Source organism: Thalassophryne amazonica, chromosome 11 (genome assembly GCF_902500255.1).
Source record: "Thalassophryne amazonica chromosome 11, fThaAma1.1, whole genome shotgun sequence".
Classification (NCBI taxonomy): Eukaryota; Metazoa; Chordata; class Actinopteri; order Batrachoidiformes; family Batrachoididae; genus Thalassophryne; species Thalassophryne amazonica.
Genome location: NC_047113.1, coordinates 85,838,837 through 85,852,484, shown reverse-complemented (window position 1 = coordinate 85,852,484; position 13,648 = coordinate 85,838,837). Strand labels below are relative to the sequence as shown.

The 13,648-nt window shown below is 40.2% G+C and overlaps 1 protein-coding gene across 1 annotated transcript in view; it reads right to left on the bottom strand.

Annotated features, from left to right (window-relative positions):
* pde6a (phosphodiesterase 6A, cGMP-specific, rod, alpha) overlaps positions 1-13,154 on the bottom strand; it is a 69,774-nt gene extending 56,620 nt beyond the window's left edge. Inside the window, exons 1-5 of the mRNA XM_034182323.1 lie at positions 12,820-13,154; positions 8,231-8,372; positions 2,926-3,078; positions 2,137-2,226; positions 1,292-1,432 (exon numbers count right to left, since the gene is read on the bottom strand). Of these exons, the coding sequence (XP_034038214.1) occupies positions 1,292-1,432; positions 2,137-2,226; positions 2,926-3,078; positions 8,231-8,372; positions 12,820-13,148 (855 nt within the window). The 5' untranslated portion in view covers positions 13,149-13,154. The remainder of the gene's footprint in view (positions 1-1,291; positions 1,433-2,136; positions 2,227-2,925; positions 3,079-8,230; positions 8,373-12,819) is intronic.
* Between the last annotated feature and the right edge of the window lie 494 nt (positions 13,155-13,648).

Below are 13,648 nucleotides of genomic sequence, written 5' to 3'. Positions count from 1 at the left end.
TTATCGTGCCCCTGTTCTGTGGAATGATCTCCACATGTCAATAAAACAGACAGATTCTGTGGAGACTTTCAAGTCCAGACTTAAGATGCACTTATTTTCCCTTTCATATGGCTAGTATACTGGCATAGTATAATTCTGTGCTTTTTACTCTTTTAATTCATTTTATTAGTAAATGGAGCATGCCGCAGCCTTATCTTTATCTAAATTCTGTCTTTTAGTGAAGCTTAGGGCTAGTGGCCGGTGATCACCTTAGTATTTCCTGTTTTTCTTGTTGTTTAATGCTGACAAATTATACTGTATTTCTTGTCTTTCTGATGCCTGATTCTGTTTTTTCTCTCTGTTTAAGGTGCAGCTCCATCCAGAGATGGTTGTGGTATTTGTGCTGAAAACCCTCCTGTCCTGTGCACAAACAGCATTTCCTGTATATTTGTTTTGTGAATTGTTCTGTAATTTGTGTCTGTAGCATGGCCCAAGCAGAGGGTCACCCCTTTGAGTCTGGTCTGCTTGAGGTTTCTTCCTCAGAGGGAGTTTTTCCTTACCATTGCTTCTTTGGGGGTTAGTAAGGTTCGATCTTACTTGTGTGAAGCACCTTGAGGCAACTCTGTTGTGATTTGGTGCTATATAAATGAAAATAAATTGAAAAATTGAAAAATAATTGATAATATTAACAAATATTAAGACATTTCTCTTAAACACAGGAAGATTGTTATGAGTGACATAAATTTGGTCTATAACTTAGGAGTAGACATAATGGGAATAAGTGCAATATACGTAGCAGGTAGGCAAACTGGGAATATATGCTGCTACAAATGGGAATTTCTGAGTGAGTGAAATGGAAATAGGCCAAATGGGCATAAACCATGCTCATGGGCAGTGGCAGAAGTGCGAATCCTTGTCCAAAAACTACTGGTCATGAACTACACAACAACAAAGAAGCCAATAAAAAAACATAATAAGAAGAACTAATGGAAAAACATTTTCTGGCTCAATCTCCCACCCCCCAAAAAAAAAAAAAAATCAAAGAAACAAACAAACAAACAACAACAATAAAACAAAACTAACATAAATAAATATCTATGGGTATAGGGGGCTATATTGCAACGTTAAAGAATAAATAAGTTAAAATCTCCTGGCTCCGCCTCTTTACTTGTATCTCTATATGTTAATATATTTGAATCTCTGTTCAGTCTTGTTATAACAAGGTTCACGGACTGTTTCTTTAGTTTTTTGTAATTTGTTAACAACAAGAAAAACAAGGGATGTGTCTGGACGTGTATCCATGGTAACTCACTTTGGTCTTTGTCATGTCCAGCAGACCCACGGAGTAACGGTCACAGTTCAGGAACGCTCTGACCGTATACAAAGCCTTGTGGAACTGTCGCTCGATGTCCGTCAGCTCTTCAAACACCTTGCTGGCTGACCACAGTAAGACCTAAAACAAACAATTTTTGTTTTTATTTTTTATTTTTGCCATGCAGATCATCCATCCATCCATCCATCCATCCATCCATCCATCCATCCATTTTCTTCCGCTTTATCCGGAGTCGGGTCACGGGGGCAGCAGCTCAAGCAAAGCCGCCCAGACCTCCCGATCCACACACACACAGATCAGTATTAATGAATACAATTTTGAGAGTTTCAAAGTTTTTGAGTTTTAAGACATGGAAGGAAGAAATTTCTCCTGACAAGCACAACTTACTGTTGTGAATAACTGTAAGTTATCTTGTTCAAAAAATGCTAACATTAGTCAAAATAGCAGGCTCACTACTGGACCTCACCTGTAGCTATGAGAATCAAAAATGTCAAAGGTGAGTACGCAGCAGTTTTTTTTATGGAGTTACTGATGGAAAATCTGGACAAGCTCACTCAGTAACTCACTTGATGACTCATTCATTAACTCACTGTCACACTAACTGACTTGCACACTGACTCATTTGCTGACTCGTTCACTTGGCAACTTTCTGACTTACTAACTCACTTGCTGACTCACTTACTGACTGACTCATATGTGCATGATACACATAGAAAACAAGTCTGATTTGGAGTAGCTTCTTCTACAAAGCAACTCTTCAAAAGAAAAAAAAAAAAATCCCCCAACATAAAAAAGGTTGAAATTCCGATGCTGTGCCGTCTCACCTGTCCTCGCCTGGTCTCACAATTGTGCAGGTAGCTCAGGTGGAAAACCCTCAGGATTAAGTTGGCAAAGTTCAAGTACTTGTTCAGAGTCTGGAAAACAACAGCAAACTTTGAGCAAACCGTTGACTGGTCAACTGAAAAATACCTGAACGTATCTTTGAGGACGTACAATTTCCGGTAAGAGAAAGTATTACTGGACAAAAATCTACAATTTGAGACATCTGGACTACCGGATTTTAATCTGCTGTGTATGAATTGGTTTTTAAGATGCAGGGCGCAAAATTTATTTTCAAAATGTGAAACTTTGCTGTGCTAGTTTTCAAATTTACACCAAACAAACACAATTAACCTTTTGTTTTAATTTGTAAGTTTGTGCAACAACAAACTTTCACAAAACCTGGTGAAAAGGTTGGTCCAAATTTGTAATAGATTTACGAAAAATGTCTGGCAGATTTTGAATAAATAGATGACTCTTGTACTAAAATTTCTTAAAACTTGAAAATGTTAAATCTTGCCTGAAATAAACAACAAAATATTGCTGTGGTTGCACATGAAGGGAGGAAAAAAAACAGAAACAAACAAACAAACAAATAAAAATAATAAAAATTAAATAAATATCTAAATGGTACATAAGTTTCCTTTTAGTTGAAATACTAGCTGCGACTTCTCACTTGGCGAATGAAGGCTAAAAAATTAAAGACAAAATGTGGATTTTATTGAACTTTGAGGAATGGGTGAAGGTCATATGGTGAAGGTGAGGTTTTCAGGATGCACACTCGATGATGTCACCTCCTCGTCTTTACCAGTGAAGCTCGGACCATCCACCTTGTTGACGGCCATCATGACGGCCACCATGTCTTTACCGTTCATGATGGGGACAGCGAGCAAATTCTTGGTCTGGTACTCTGTCAGCTCGTCCACAAAGTTGCTGAAATAAGGGCTCTGTGAGGACACACAAGTCAGGTGGATTTAATTAGTGAGCTGCTCCCTTCAGAACTTCTAAACTCAACTGGACAGCCAGCCATAAACACTGCCAGGAAAGGCTGTCCGTTTATCTTGAGACCTGGTTCCCAACCTGGGGTCTGAGAGGTTTTCTCAGCTCCGAGGAACCTTGTCAAAATTAGACGTGCACATGATAACAGCACGCGGCCTTTCTTAGATATACCTCAACAAAAATATAAACGCAACACTTTTGGTTTTGCTCCCATTTTGTATGAGATGAACTCAAAGATCTAAAACTTTTTCCACGTACACAATATCACCATTTCCATCAAATATTGTTCACAAACCAGTCTAAATCTGTGATAGTGAGCACTTCTCCTTTGCTGAGATAATCCATCCCACCTCACGGGTGTGCCATACCAAGATGCTGATTAGACACCATGATTAGTGCACAGGTGTGCCTTAGACTGCCCACAATAAAAGGCCACTCTGAAAGGTGCAGTTTTATCACACAGCACAATGCCACAGATGTCGCAAGATTTGAGGGACCGTGCAATTGGCATGCTGACAGCAGGAATGTCAACCAGAGCTGTTGCTCGTGTATTGAATGTTCATTTCTCTACCATAAGCCGTCTCCAAAGTCGTTTCAGAGAATTTGGCAGTACATCCAACCAGCCTCACAACCGCAGACCACGTGTAACCACACCAGCCCAGGACCTCCACATCCAGCATGTTCACCTCCAAGATCGTCTGAGACCTGCCACTTGGACAGCTGCTGGAACAATCGGTTTGCATAACCAAAGAATTTTTGCACAAACTGTCAGAAACCGTCTCAGGGAAGCTCATCTGCATGCTTGTCGTCCTCATCGGGGTCTCGACCTGACTCACATTCGCTGGCGTTTGGCACGTTGGAGAGGTGTTCTCTTCACGGATGATGCGAAGGAGATGTGTTGCACTGCATGAGGCAAATGGTGGTCACACCAGATACTGACTGGTATCCCCCCCAATAAAACAAAACTGCACCTTTCAGAGTGGCCTTTTATTGTGGGCAGTCTAAGGCACACCTGTGCACTAATCATGGTGTCTAATCAGCATCTTGATATGGCACACCTGTGAGGTGGGATGGATTATCTCAGCAAAGGAGAAGTGCTCACTATCACAGATTTAGACTGGTTTGTGAACAATATTTGAGGGAAACGGTGATATTGTGTATGTGGAAAAAGTTTTAGATCTTTGAATTCATCTCATACAAAATGGGAGCAAAACCAAAAGTGTTGCGTTTATATTTTTGTTGAGTATAAGTAGATGGAGCTCCAAGGAGGAAAGGTTATTAATTTTGCAGTGACAGGAGTGATAATCCTGCCATCAACCCCTTGAGATCAGATGATTTCGACACACTGCAGACAACCTGGAGGGCAACTCCACCTGAGGTCTTGGCAGACATGCGCTCTAATAAGTCACAGTCTCACCATGAGGATCAGTGAGCAGCCACAATCCAGTGGACAGGGAACCAACTCTGACACTGTCAGGTGAACATTCTACCATATGAGTAAGTTTATGCTAGTGGGAGCAAACCGTCACAGACGCGGGTAGAACATGCAAACACATAGGAACTGGGCATTGAACCTTGGACCTTCTTATAGTGATGCAAGGGTAGTAACTGCTGTTCCACTGTGCTGCCCCCTGAGCGATGGCCTGCCATGAAAAACAAATAAATAACTCATGAATTACCTATATAGTTGCCAATTACATGTTGGCACAGTGAGACAGAGCGGCAGCAGGAGAAATAGAGATGATGCAGAAAATACAACAATAAACAGAAAGAGATTGGGATAAGAAAGCAGAAAGGCCTGGAGCCATAGATGGACAGATAGAGACAGCTTTCTGAAGATATGGAGCTAAATAGAAGGACATAGATCTAAAAGAGAGATGAAAGGTGTGTTACGTGTTTTTGTGCTGAGTGTGTGATGAAGGCTCAGTCCCTGTGTGACCTCTGGGAGTAATCTGGGATCGCTCTAAATCATGACAGATTAGCAGGCTTCATCTGCAGCCAGCACGTGCACCTTCGTGCACACGCAAACGCAGAAGGACCTCAAGTCCTGCTCACTTACTGCGACACCATAAAGTCACAGGTTTAAATAATGATGACAGCAGTGGGAACACTGAGCTGCACAGTTTACATGCTTTTAGCATTTCAACCAATAAATACATCCTTTAACATCAGCATTTAACATGTGTAACAAAATTAAATTTTGGTGGTGATCAGTTTATTTTGAGCCATTCAAGTTGCACTTGTAAAAAAAAATGCCCCTTGAAGAGGAAAAACTCATATGTAAGAGCTCACAGACGGAGCATCCGGATGTGCAACAGAGTCAATATATATGTCTCTCATATATTATGTAAAAGCTAGCAAGAAATAAACATTTCTAAAACTGAAAACTCCATTTTTTGAACCTAATAAAACCTCATGGTGACGTCACAGGCTGGTAGCTAGCTGCAAAACTGTATTGTTTGTGTGTAAATATATCCTCTTTGTCATATATTATGTAAAAGCTAGCAAGAAATAAACACTTCTAAAACTGAAAACGCTATTTTTGTAACCCGTGATACCACCAGTAGAGTCATTTACATGACATTTTTGCATTAGCATGCACGCTTACTTCTGCTAACTCAAAGCTAACTACCTATGGAGTTAAATTTGTCTCATTAATACCTGGAAATGCACAGAGGGTGATCTACAAATATTCCTTGATTTGTACAACTTCTTGTCAACCCATATGGAAAAGATATATATAAATTTTATAAAGTTTGTATCTGTTCTATCTGTAACTTGTAAGTAATGCATGTGACAGTCAAACCAGATATAAGATCCTTAGTAAATTTGTACAATATGTAACTTATATAAATTGGGAACTTAAAAGAACAGTATATGACAGTAATTCCACATACAGAATCCTTAGTAGATATGTGTAATATCAAACTGAGACTTATAAGCACAACACATAAAGTTTATTACTGGAATTGATGTAACTTCTTGTAAGTTTTTTCTATTTCTTTTCCATATGGGAAAAGCTCAGGTACACGCACACGCAAGGCCTCCTGCAGACGCCGTTAAAACGTAAATATTGTTTCTGATTGATTGATAGATAGACTGAACATGTACAAATTGTATGCAAGACAATAGGACCTTAATAAGTAAATAAACAACTTGAAAATGAAAATTTGGTGGTGATGATATGTTTATTTTGAGCCATTCAAGTTGCACCAGTTAAAAAATACCCCTTGTAGAGGAAAAACCCATATAAACACCATATTTTTTGGAGTATATAAGTTGTGTTTTTTTGTTTTTTTTTTTGTTTTTTTTACTAGTTTGGGAGTTTGTGTGACTGACACTCAGGTGTGATTTATTTGCCGAAAAATCATGTGGTTGTTATTCAATATGTTGTTGGTCATTCGGCTGCTCCCGGTTTTGTTTGGGGTCGCCACAGTGGACACAGCCAGATTCAGATCAGTATTTGGCACAAGTTTTATGCCCTTCCTGATGCAACTCCAGTTTTACCTGGAGAAACACACACAGCTGCTGGTGTTCCAAAGAGGTCTCCCATCCAAGTACTAATCAGATCCTGCTCAGCTTAGCTTCTGAGATCTGACGGGATCAGGCTTACACAGAGCAGACCGGCTGCGTGGTTGTTATTCAATATAATAATTATAATAACTATTTACGAGGTCTGTCAATAAAGTATAGGTCCTTTTTATTTTTTTCAAAAACTATATGGATTTTATTCATATGTTTTTACGTCAGACATGCTTGAACCCTCGTGCGCATGCGTGAGTTTTTCCACGCCTGTCGGTGACGTCATTCGCCTGTGAGCACTCCTTGTGGGAGGAGTCGTCCAGCCCCTCGTCGGAATTCCTTTGTCTGAGAAGTTGCTGAGAGACTGGCGCTTTGTTTGATCAAAATTTTTTCTAAACCTGTGAGACACATCAAAGTGGACACAGTTCGAAAAATTAAGCTGGTTTTCGGTGAAAATTTTAACGGCTGATGAGAGATTTTGAGGTGATACTGTCGCTTTAAGGACTTCCCACGGTGCGAGACGTCGCTCAGCGCTCTCAGGCGCCGTCGTCAGCCTGTTTCAAGCTGAAAACCTCCACATTTCAGGCTCTATTGATCCAGGACGTCGTGAGAGAACAGAGAAGTTTCAGAAGAAGTCAGTTTCAGCATTTTATCCAGATATTCCACTGTTAAAGGAGATTTTTTTAATGAAAGACGTGCGGGCGGATTGCAGCATCGGCTCGCAGCCGCCGCGATGCTCCGCCACAGGAAAAACACCTCTGTTGGAAACCTTAAGGACAAGTTGGAACATGTCCAGCTGTTAAACAATTTCTCATATACTCACTCCACTGAAAGCCATCAAAAGCCGCCTGGATTTTACAAATGGTTATCAACACGGAGGTGTTTTTCCTGTGCCGCCACACCTGGGAGCGCTGCGCGACATCCCGCTCTGTGGGAAGTCCTTAAAGCGACAGTATCACCTCAAAATCTCTCATCAGCCGTTAAAATTTTCACCAAAAACCAGCTTAATTTTTCGAACTGTGTCCACTTCGATGTGTCTCACAGGTTTAGAAAAAATTTTGATCAAACAAAGCGCCAGTCTCTCAGCAACTTCTCAGACAAAGGAATTCCGACGAGGGGCTGGACGACTCCTCCCACAAGGAGTGCTCACAGTCGAATGACGTCACCGACAGGCGTGGAAAAACTCACGCATGCGCACGAGGGTTCAAGCATGTCTGACGTAAAAACATATGAATGAAATCCATATAGTTTTTGAAAAAAATAAAAAGGACCTATACTTTATGGACAAACCACGTATACATACACACACACACACACACAAGGTCTGTTAGAAAAGTATCCGACCTTTTTATTTTTTGCAAAAACCATATGGATGGCTTTCCCAGGAATCAAAGCACTAAACAAAATAAACTCCAATAATAAAATAATAAAGGCCAATAATAAAAAGTCTGATATACTCATTATAATTCTTGTTATCAATAACAAAGTTGTGATTTTTTGGCTTTTTCCTCTTTTGGCTATTGTATGCAGTTAGCTAGAACCTGATTATGTTGCACACAAAGACTCGCTGTGATCTACCTCATTGACATTAGGAATGTTGACCATCTTCTTGCTGGTGGCCACGTGACCCACGATGCCCATATCCAGTGGGTATACAATCTCACTGTCGGGCTGCACCAGGCACTCATCAAACACAGCATCTTTGTGGATATTAAATAACCTGCAAGTTAAAACAATGACAACAAAATGACAAAAACACTGTGCACACAGGCAAGTTTTGCAATGTGCTAATTGTCTGTCTTTAGCGAGAACAAAGCCTGTCTTTGTTTTGTACCCTCAAAGCACAGCTTCAGTTTATAATGAGATTTTTTGGAATGTTTGTTTGTTCTTCAGGATGAATAACAGTACTGAATATGAATGCTTGAAGTCAGTAACCACAGACTCTTACACAGCTAATATGTTGTTAGCATGGAGCTAAACATCATATACAAATTTCTCAGGTTGCAACAGTCACTTGTTTTGTAATATTAATAACTGAGCAGAATCCAAACATTACTCAATGAAAGAATTTTTTTTCATGAAAACAAGCCCACAAGCTTGTTTTCAAGCTAGCTATATGCTAAGCAGTAAAGCTAACGTGCTCAGGTAGCATGCAGTTTTCCCTACATGCAACTTCAGTCATTGCCCGAATATTGTAATTCCCTGAAAGGAATGTCCTAATTAGAGGTGATGGTCTAGTTGTTAAGATGTTGGGCTTGAGACCAGAAGATCCTCGGTTCAAATCCCTGCCTGACTGGAAAATCACTAAGGACCCTTGGGCAAGGTCTTTAATCCCCTATTGCTCCTGGTGTGTAGTGAGCGCCTTGTATGGCAGCACCCTGACATCAGGGTGAATGTGAGGCATAATTGTAAAGTGCTTTGACCGTCTGATGCAGATGGAAAAGCGCTATATAAATGCAGTCCATTTACTATCTTCCAACTTACTGCAAACTTGAGCAGTATTTGAATGGTTTTAAACTCTGTCCAGTAGGATTTTAGGGAAATAGCATTATTGGACATCTGGCGCTAACTTCCACCCGGCGTAAAGCAGCACACACAGCAGTGCAAGAGTCATGACTTGGTTCAAGCCAACAGTTTTCAGTTTTATTCATTTGTTTTGTTACATATAATTTTATTTGCAGACTGGTTTCTGTGGCATAAAAGTCACTCATCGCTCAGTAAGATTTTTGGTCACTATTGAAGATCAAAACATGGTGTATACTTTAAAAAGTGGAGTTGGACACGCCCCCTAATGCACATGTTGCACACTTGACCATGCACTACAGGTTGTTGTGATAGGACTGATTATACGCTCGCTAATACGCCTCCCTCCACTATGCAAACAAATAAATCAATAAATAAGATTATTTTATATAGCGCTTTCCATCTGAATCAGAAGCTCAAAGCGCTTTACAATGATACCTCACATTCACCCACACCAATGTCAGGGTGCTGCCATGCAAAGCGTTGACTATGCACCAGGTGCAACATGGAGATTAGTGACCTAGATTAGTGAGATTAGTGATGAGTTTGTCCTCATTATATGCACTTTCATTTTGCTAAGTTAGACAATGACAGCATTGATTGTTTTTAAGTTTTCATATTAAATGGGAGAGGATGGATATTATCCCGCTTTTCACTCATAGCATTCTACATAATACATGTCTAGGCTTCTCAAAAGAATATGTTCACAATTTCTTACAGAGGAGATAATTATAAAATTTGGAATATGTGGAAAAACATTCAAGTCTTGACTCAAAAGATTCAGGCCAAATGTTGACTTTAACTTGGCTGTGTTGCAATGCAGAACTGAGGACCTTGTTTTTATTTTAATTTTGCATTTACACCTTCGCTACAGGTTGGAGTGTCCCATTTTTGTTGCAAAGAAAGACATTAAAAAAACAAACAAAAATTGTGGGATAAATTAAGCCACAACTGTCAGCCTAAGCACATTTAGAGGTCTGCTAAATAACAAGTCAGATGTTAATGCACTTTTGTTGCTCAATTTCGGTTATGACTGAGCTGACAGTATTTCAAGAATTGCACTCTTAACTTCTGTCACATCAATTGTTGGTAGGGTTAAAATGACTTATAATTGGGCAGCAAGAGTTTATTGTCAAAATATCCACAAATCGAAATTTATTAATCGTAGATAATTATGCTGAAATGAATTAAAGTTTCCTTAAACAAAGATAGAAAATGGATAAATCATGCAACAAGATAATTGGGTGGAGAAAGTTACAACCCCAATTCAAATGAAGTTGGGACGTTGTGTAAAATGTAAATAAAAACAGAATACAATGATTTGCAAATCCTTTTCAACTTATACTTATATTCAATACACCACAAAGACAAGATATTTAATGTTCAAACTGATAGACTTTATTGTTTTTGTGCAAATATTTGGTCATTTTGAAATGGATGCCTGCAACATATTTCAAAAAAGTTGGGACGGGGCAACAAAAGACTGGGAAAGTTGATGAATGCTCAAAGAACACCTGTTTGGAAACAGGTAAGTGTCATGATTGGGTATAAAAGGAGCATCCCCAAAAGGCTTAGCCGTTCACAAGCAAAGATGGGGCGAGGATCACCACTTTGTGAACAACTGCGTGAAAAAAATAGTCCAACAGTTTAAGAACAATGTTTCTCAATGTTTAATTCCAAGGAATTTAGGGATTCCATCATCTACAGTCCATGATATAATCAGAAGATTCAGAGAATCTGGAGAACTTTCTACACGTAAGCAGCAAGGTCGAAAACGAACATTGAATGCCCGTGACCTTCGACCCCTCAGGTGGCACTGCATTAAAAACCGACATAATTGTGTAAAGGATCCTACCGCGTGAGCTCAGGAACACTTCAGAAAACCATTGTCAGTTAACACAGTTCGTCGCTACATCTACAAGTGCAAGTTAAAACTCTACCATGCAATGTTTCTCAATGTTTAATTCCAAGGAATTTAGGGATTCCATCATCTACAGTCCATAATATAATCAGAAGATTCAGAGAATTTGAGAACTTTCTACATGTAAGCAGCAAGGCCGAAAACAAACATTGAATGCCCGTGACCTTCGACCCCTCAGGTGGCACTGCATTAAAAACCGACATCATTGTGTAAAAGGAACGCTCAGGAACACTTCAGAAAACCATTGTCAGTTAACACAGTTCGTCGCTACATCTACAAGTGCAAGTTAAAACTCTACCATGCAATGTTTCTCAATGTTTAATTCCAAGGAATTTAGGGATTCCATCATCTACAGTCCATAATATAATCAGAAGATTCAGAGAATCTGAGAACTTTCTACATGTAAGCAGCAAGGCCGAAAACAAACATTGAATGCCCGTGACCTTCGACCCCTCAGGTGGCACTGCATTAAAAACCGACATCATTGTGTAAAAGGAACACTCAGGAACACTTCAGAAAACCATTGTCAGTTAACACAGTTCATCGCTACATCTACAAGTGCAAGTTAAAATTCTACCATGCAAAGCGAAAGCCATATATCAACAACATCCAGAAATGCCACTGCCTTCTCTGGGCCCGAGCTCATTTAAAATGGACAGATGCAAAGTGGAAAAGTGTGCTGTGGTCTGATGAGTCCACATTTCAAATTGTTTTTGGAAATCATGGATGTTGTGTCCTCTGGACAAAAGAGGAAAAAGACCATCCAGATTGTTACCAGCACAAAGTTCAAAAGCCAGCATCTGTGATGGTATGGGGGTGTGTTAGTGCCCATGGCATGGGAAACTTACACATCTGTGATGGCACCATCAATGCTGAAAGGTTCATCCAGGTTTTGGAGCAACACATGCTGCCATCCAAGCAACGTCTTTTTCAGGGACCTCCCTGTTTATTTCCGCAAGACAATGCCAAGCCACATTCTGCACGTGTTACAACAGCGTGGTTTCGTAGTAAAAGAGTGCGGGTACTAGACTGGCCTGCCTGCAGCCCAGACCTGTTGCCCATTGAAAATGTGCGGCACATTATGAAGCGCAAAATACGACAACTGAGACCCCAGACTGTTGAACAACTGAAGTCGTACATCGAGGAAGAATGGGAAGGAATTCCACCTACAAAGCTTCAACAATTAATGTCTTCAGTTCCCAAACGCTTATTGAGTGTTGTTAGAAGGAAAGGTGATGTAACACAGTGGTAAACATACCACTGTCCCAGTTTGTTTGAAACATGTAGCAGGCATCCATTTCAAAATGAGCAAATATTTGCACAAAAACAATAAAGTTGATCAGTTTGAACATTAAATAGTCTTTGTGGTGTATTCAATTGAATATAGGTTGAAGAGGATTTGCAAATCATTGTATTGTTTTTATTTACATTTTATACAATGTCCCAACTTCACTGGAATTGGGGTTGTAAATTGACTTCAACATCTCTGCTTCACAATACATAAAAAATAAGTATGACATTCTTGAATCGTTCTTATCCAATATAGACCAGCTATTGCTCAGTCGGTAGAATGAGTTTTTTCCCATCTGGGTCAGTGGGTTTGATCTGTAAGTGACAATGAACCACTAACCTGTCACTGCCCACCTCGACCCCACGCTAAGACAGACATGAAGATGAAGAGATCATATCATGTTGACACTACATTCAAGAATTGGAATATAACCTGGAGGCGAGCTCGGCTACACCGTTTCTCTGCCGGTACATGAACAGACTCATGCGGTCAGCCCTCATCATGAAGCTCAGATGTTTCATCAGTTTGAAGATGGACCTCTCCATCTGCAGGTTGTCCTGGATGTCCCGAACCAGGTCAAACATGATCTCGCTCTCCTCGACCGCCGTCAGGTCGTGAAACTTGCTGATGTCCACTGCAGTGTTCCGGTTGCTGTCCAGCATGTCTGAGATGACCTTTGGTCGGAAGTTGATGTCGTAATACTGCTTGGCGAACTCTGGATGGGCCTCCAGAAACTGTTCTGCTGTTGCTGCGTCCACCATAACTGCTGCAGGGAACAATTTAAAGACTTGCTGATAGTTAGGGGTTAGATATGGGTGTAAAAAGGGTCAACACATCACAATTTGTGGTTTATCTCGAATTAAGTTTAGCCTCTGTTTAGTTTATATCACTCTAATAAATGTACAGTTTTACTTAAAGCTACAGTGTGTACATTTATTTCCATCTCGTGGAGAGGTTGCAGATGGCATTATGCTGTTTCCCTTCAAATTTGTGCTTTTTTAGCGATGGGATTCAGCCTCTCTTTCTTTCTTTTGTGATAATCAATATGTATGATCCTCCATAAAAAAGAAGTGGGTTATCAAACATGGAAGCCTGTACTAGCAACTAGTAGACAACGTATAGGGGAGCAACCCCTCAGTCTTCGGGGCAGGCTGCAAAAGTGAAAGACAATAAGCATGTCCTTGGGCTACTGTATCAACATGGTGGTGTAAAATGGTGGCCTCCATAAAGGGCCTGGTCTCACGTAGATCTGAGCCCATGA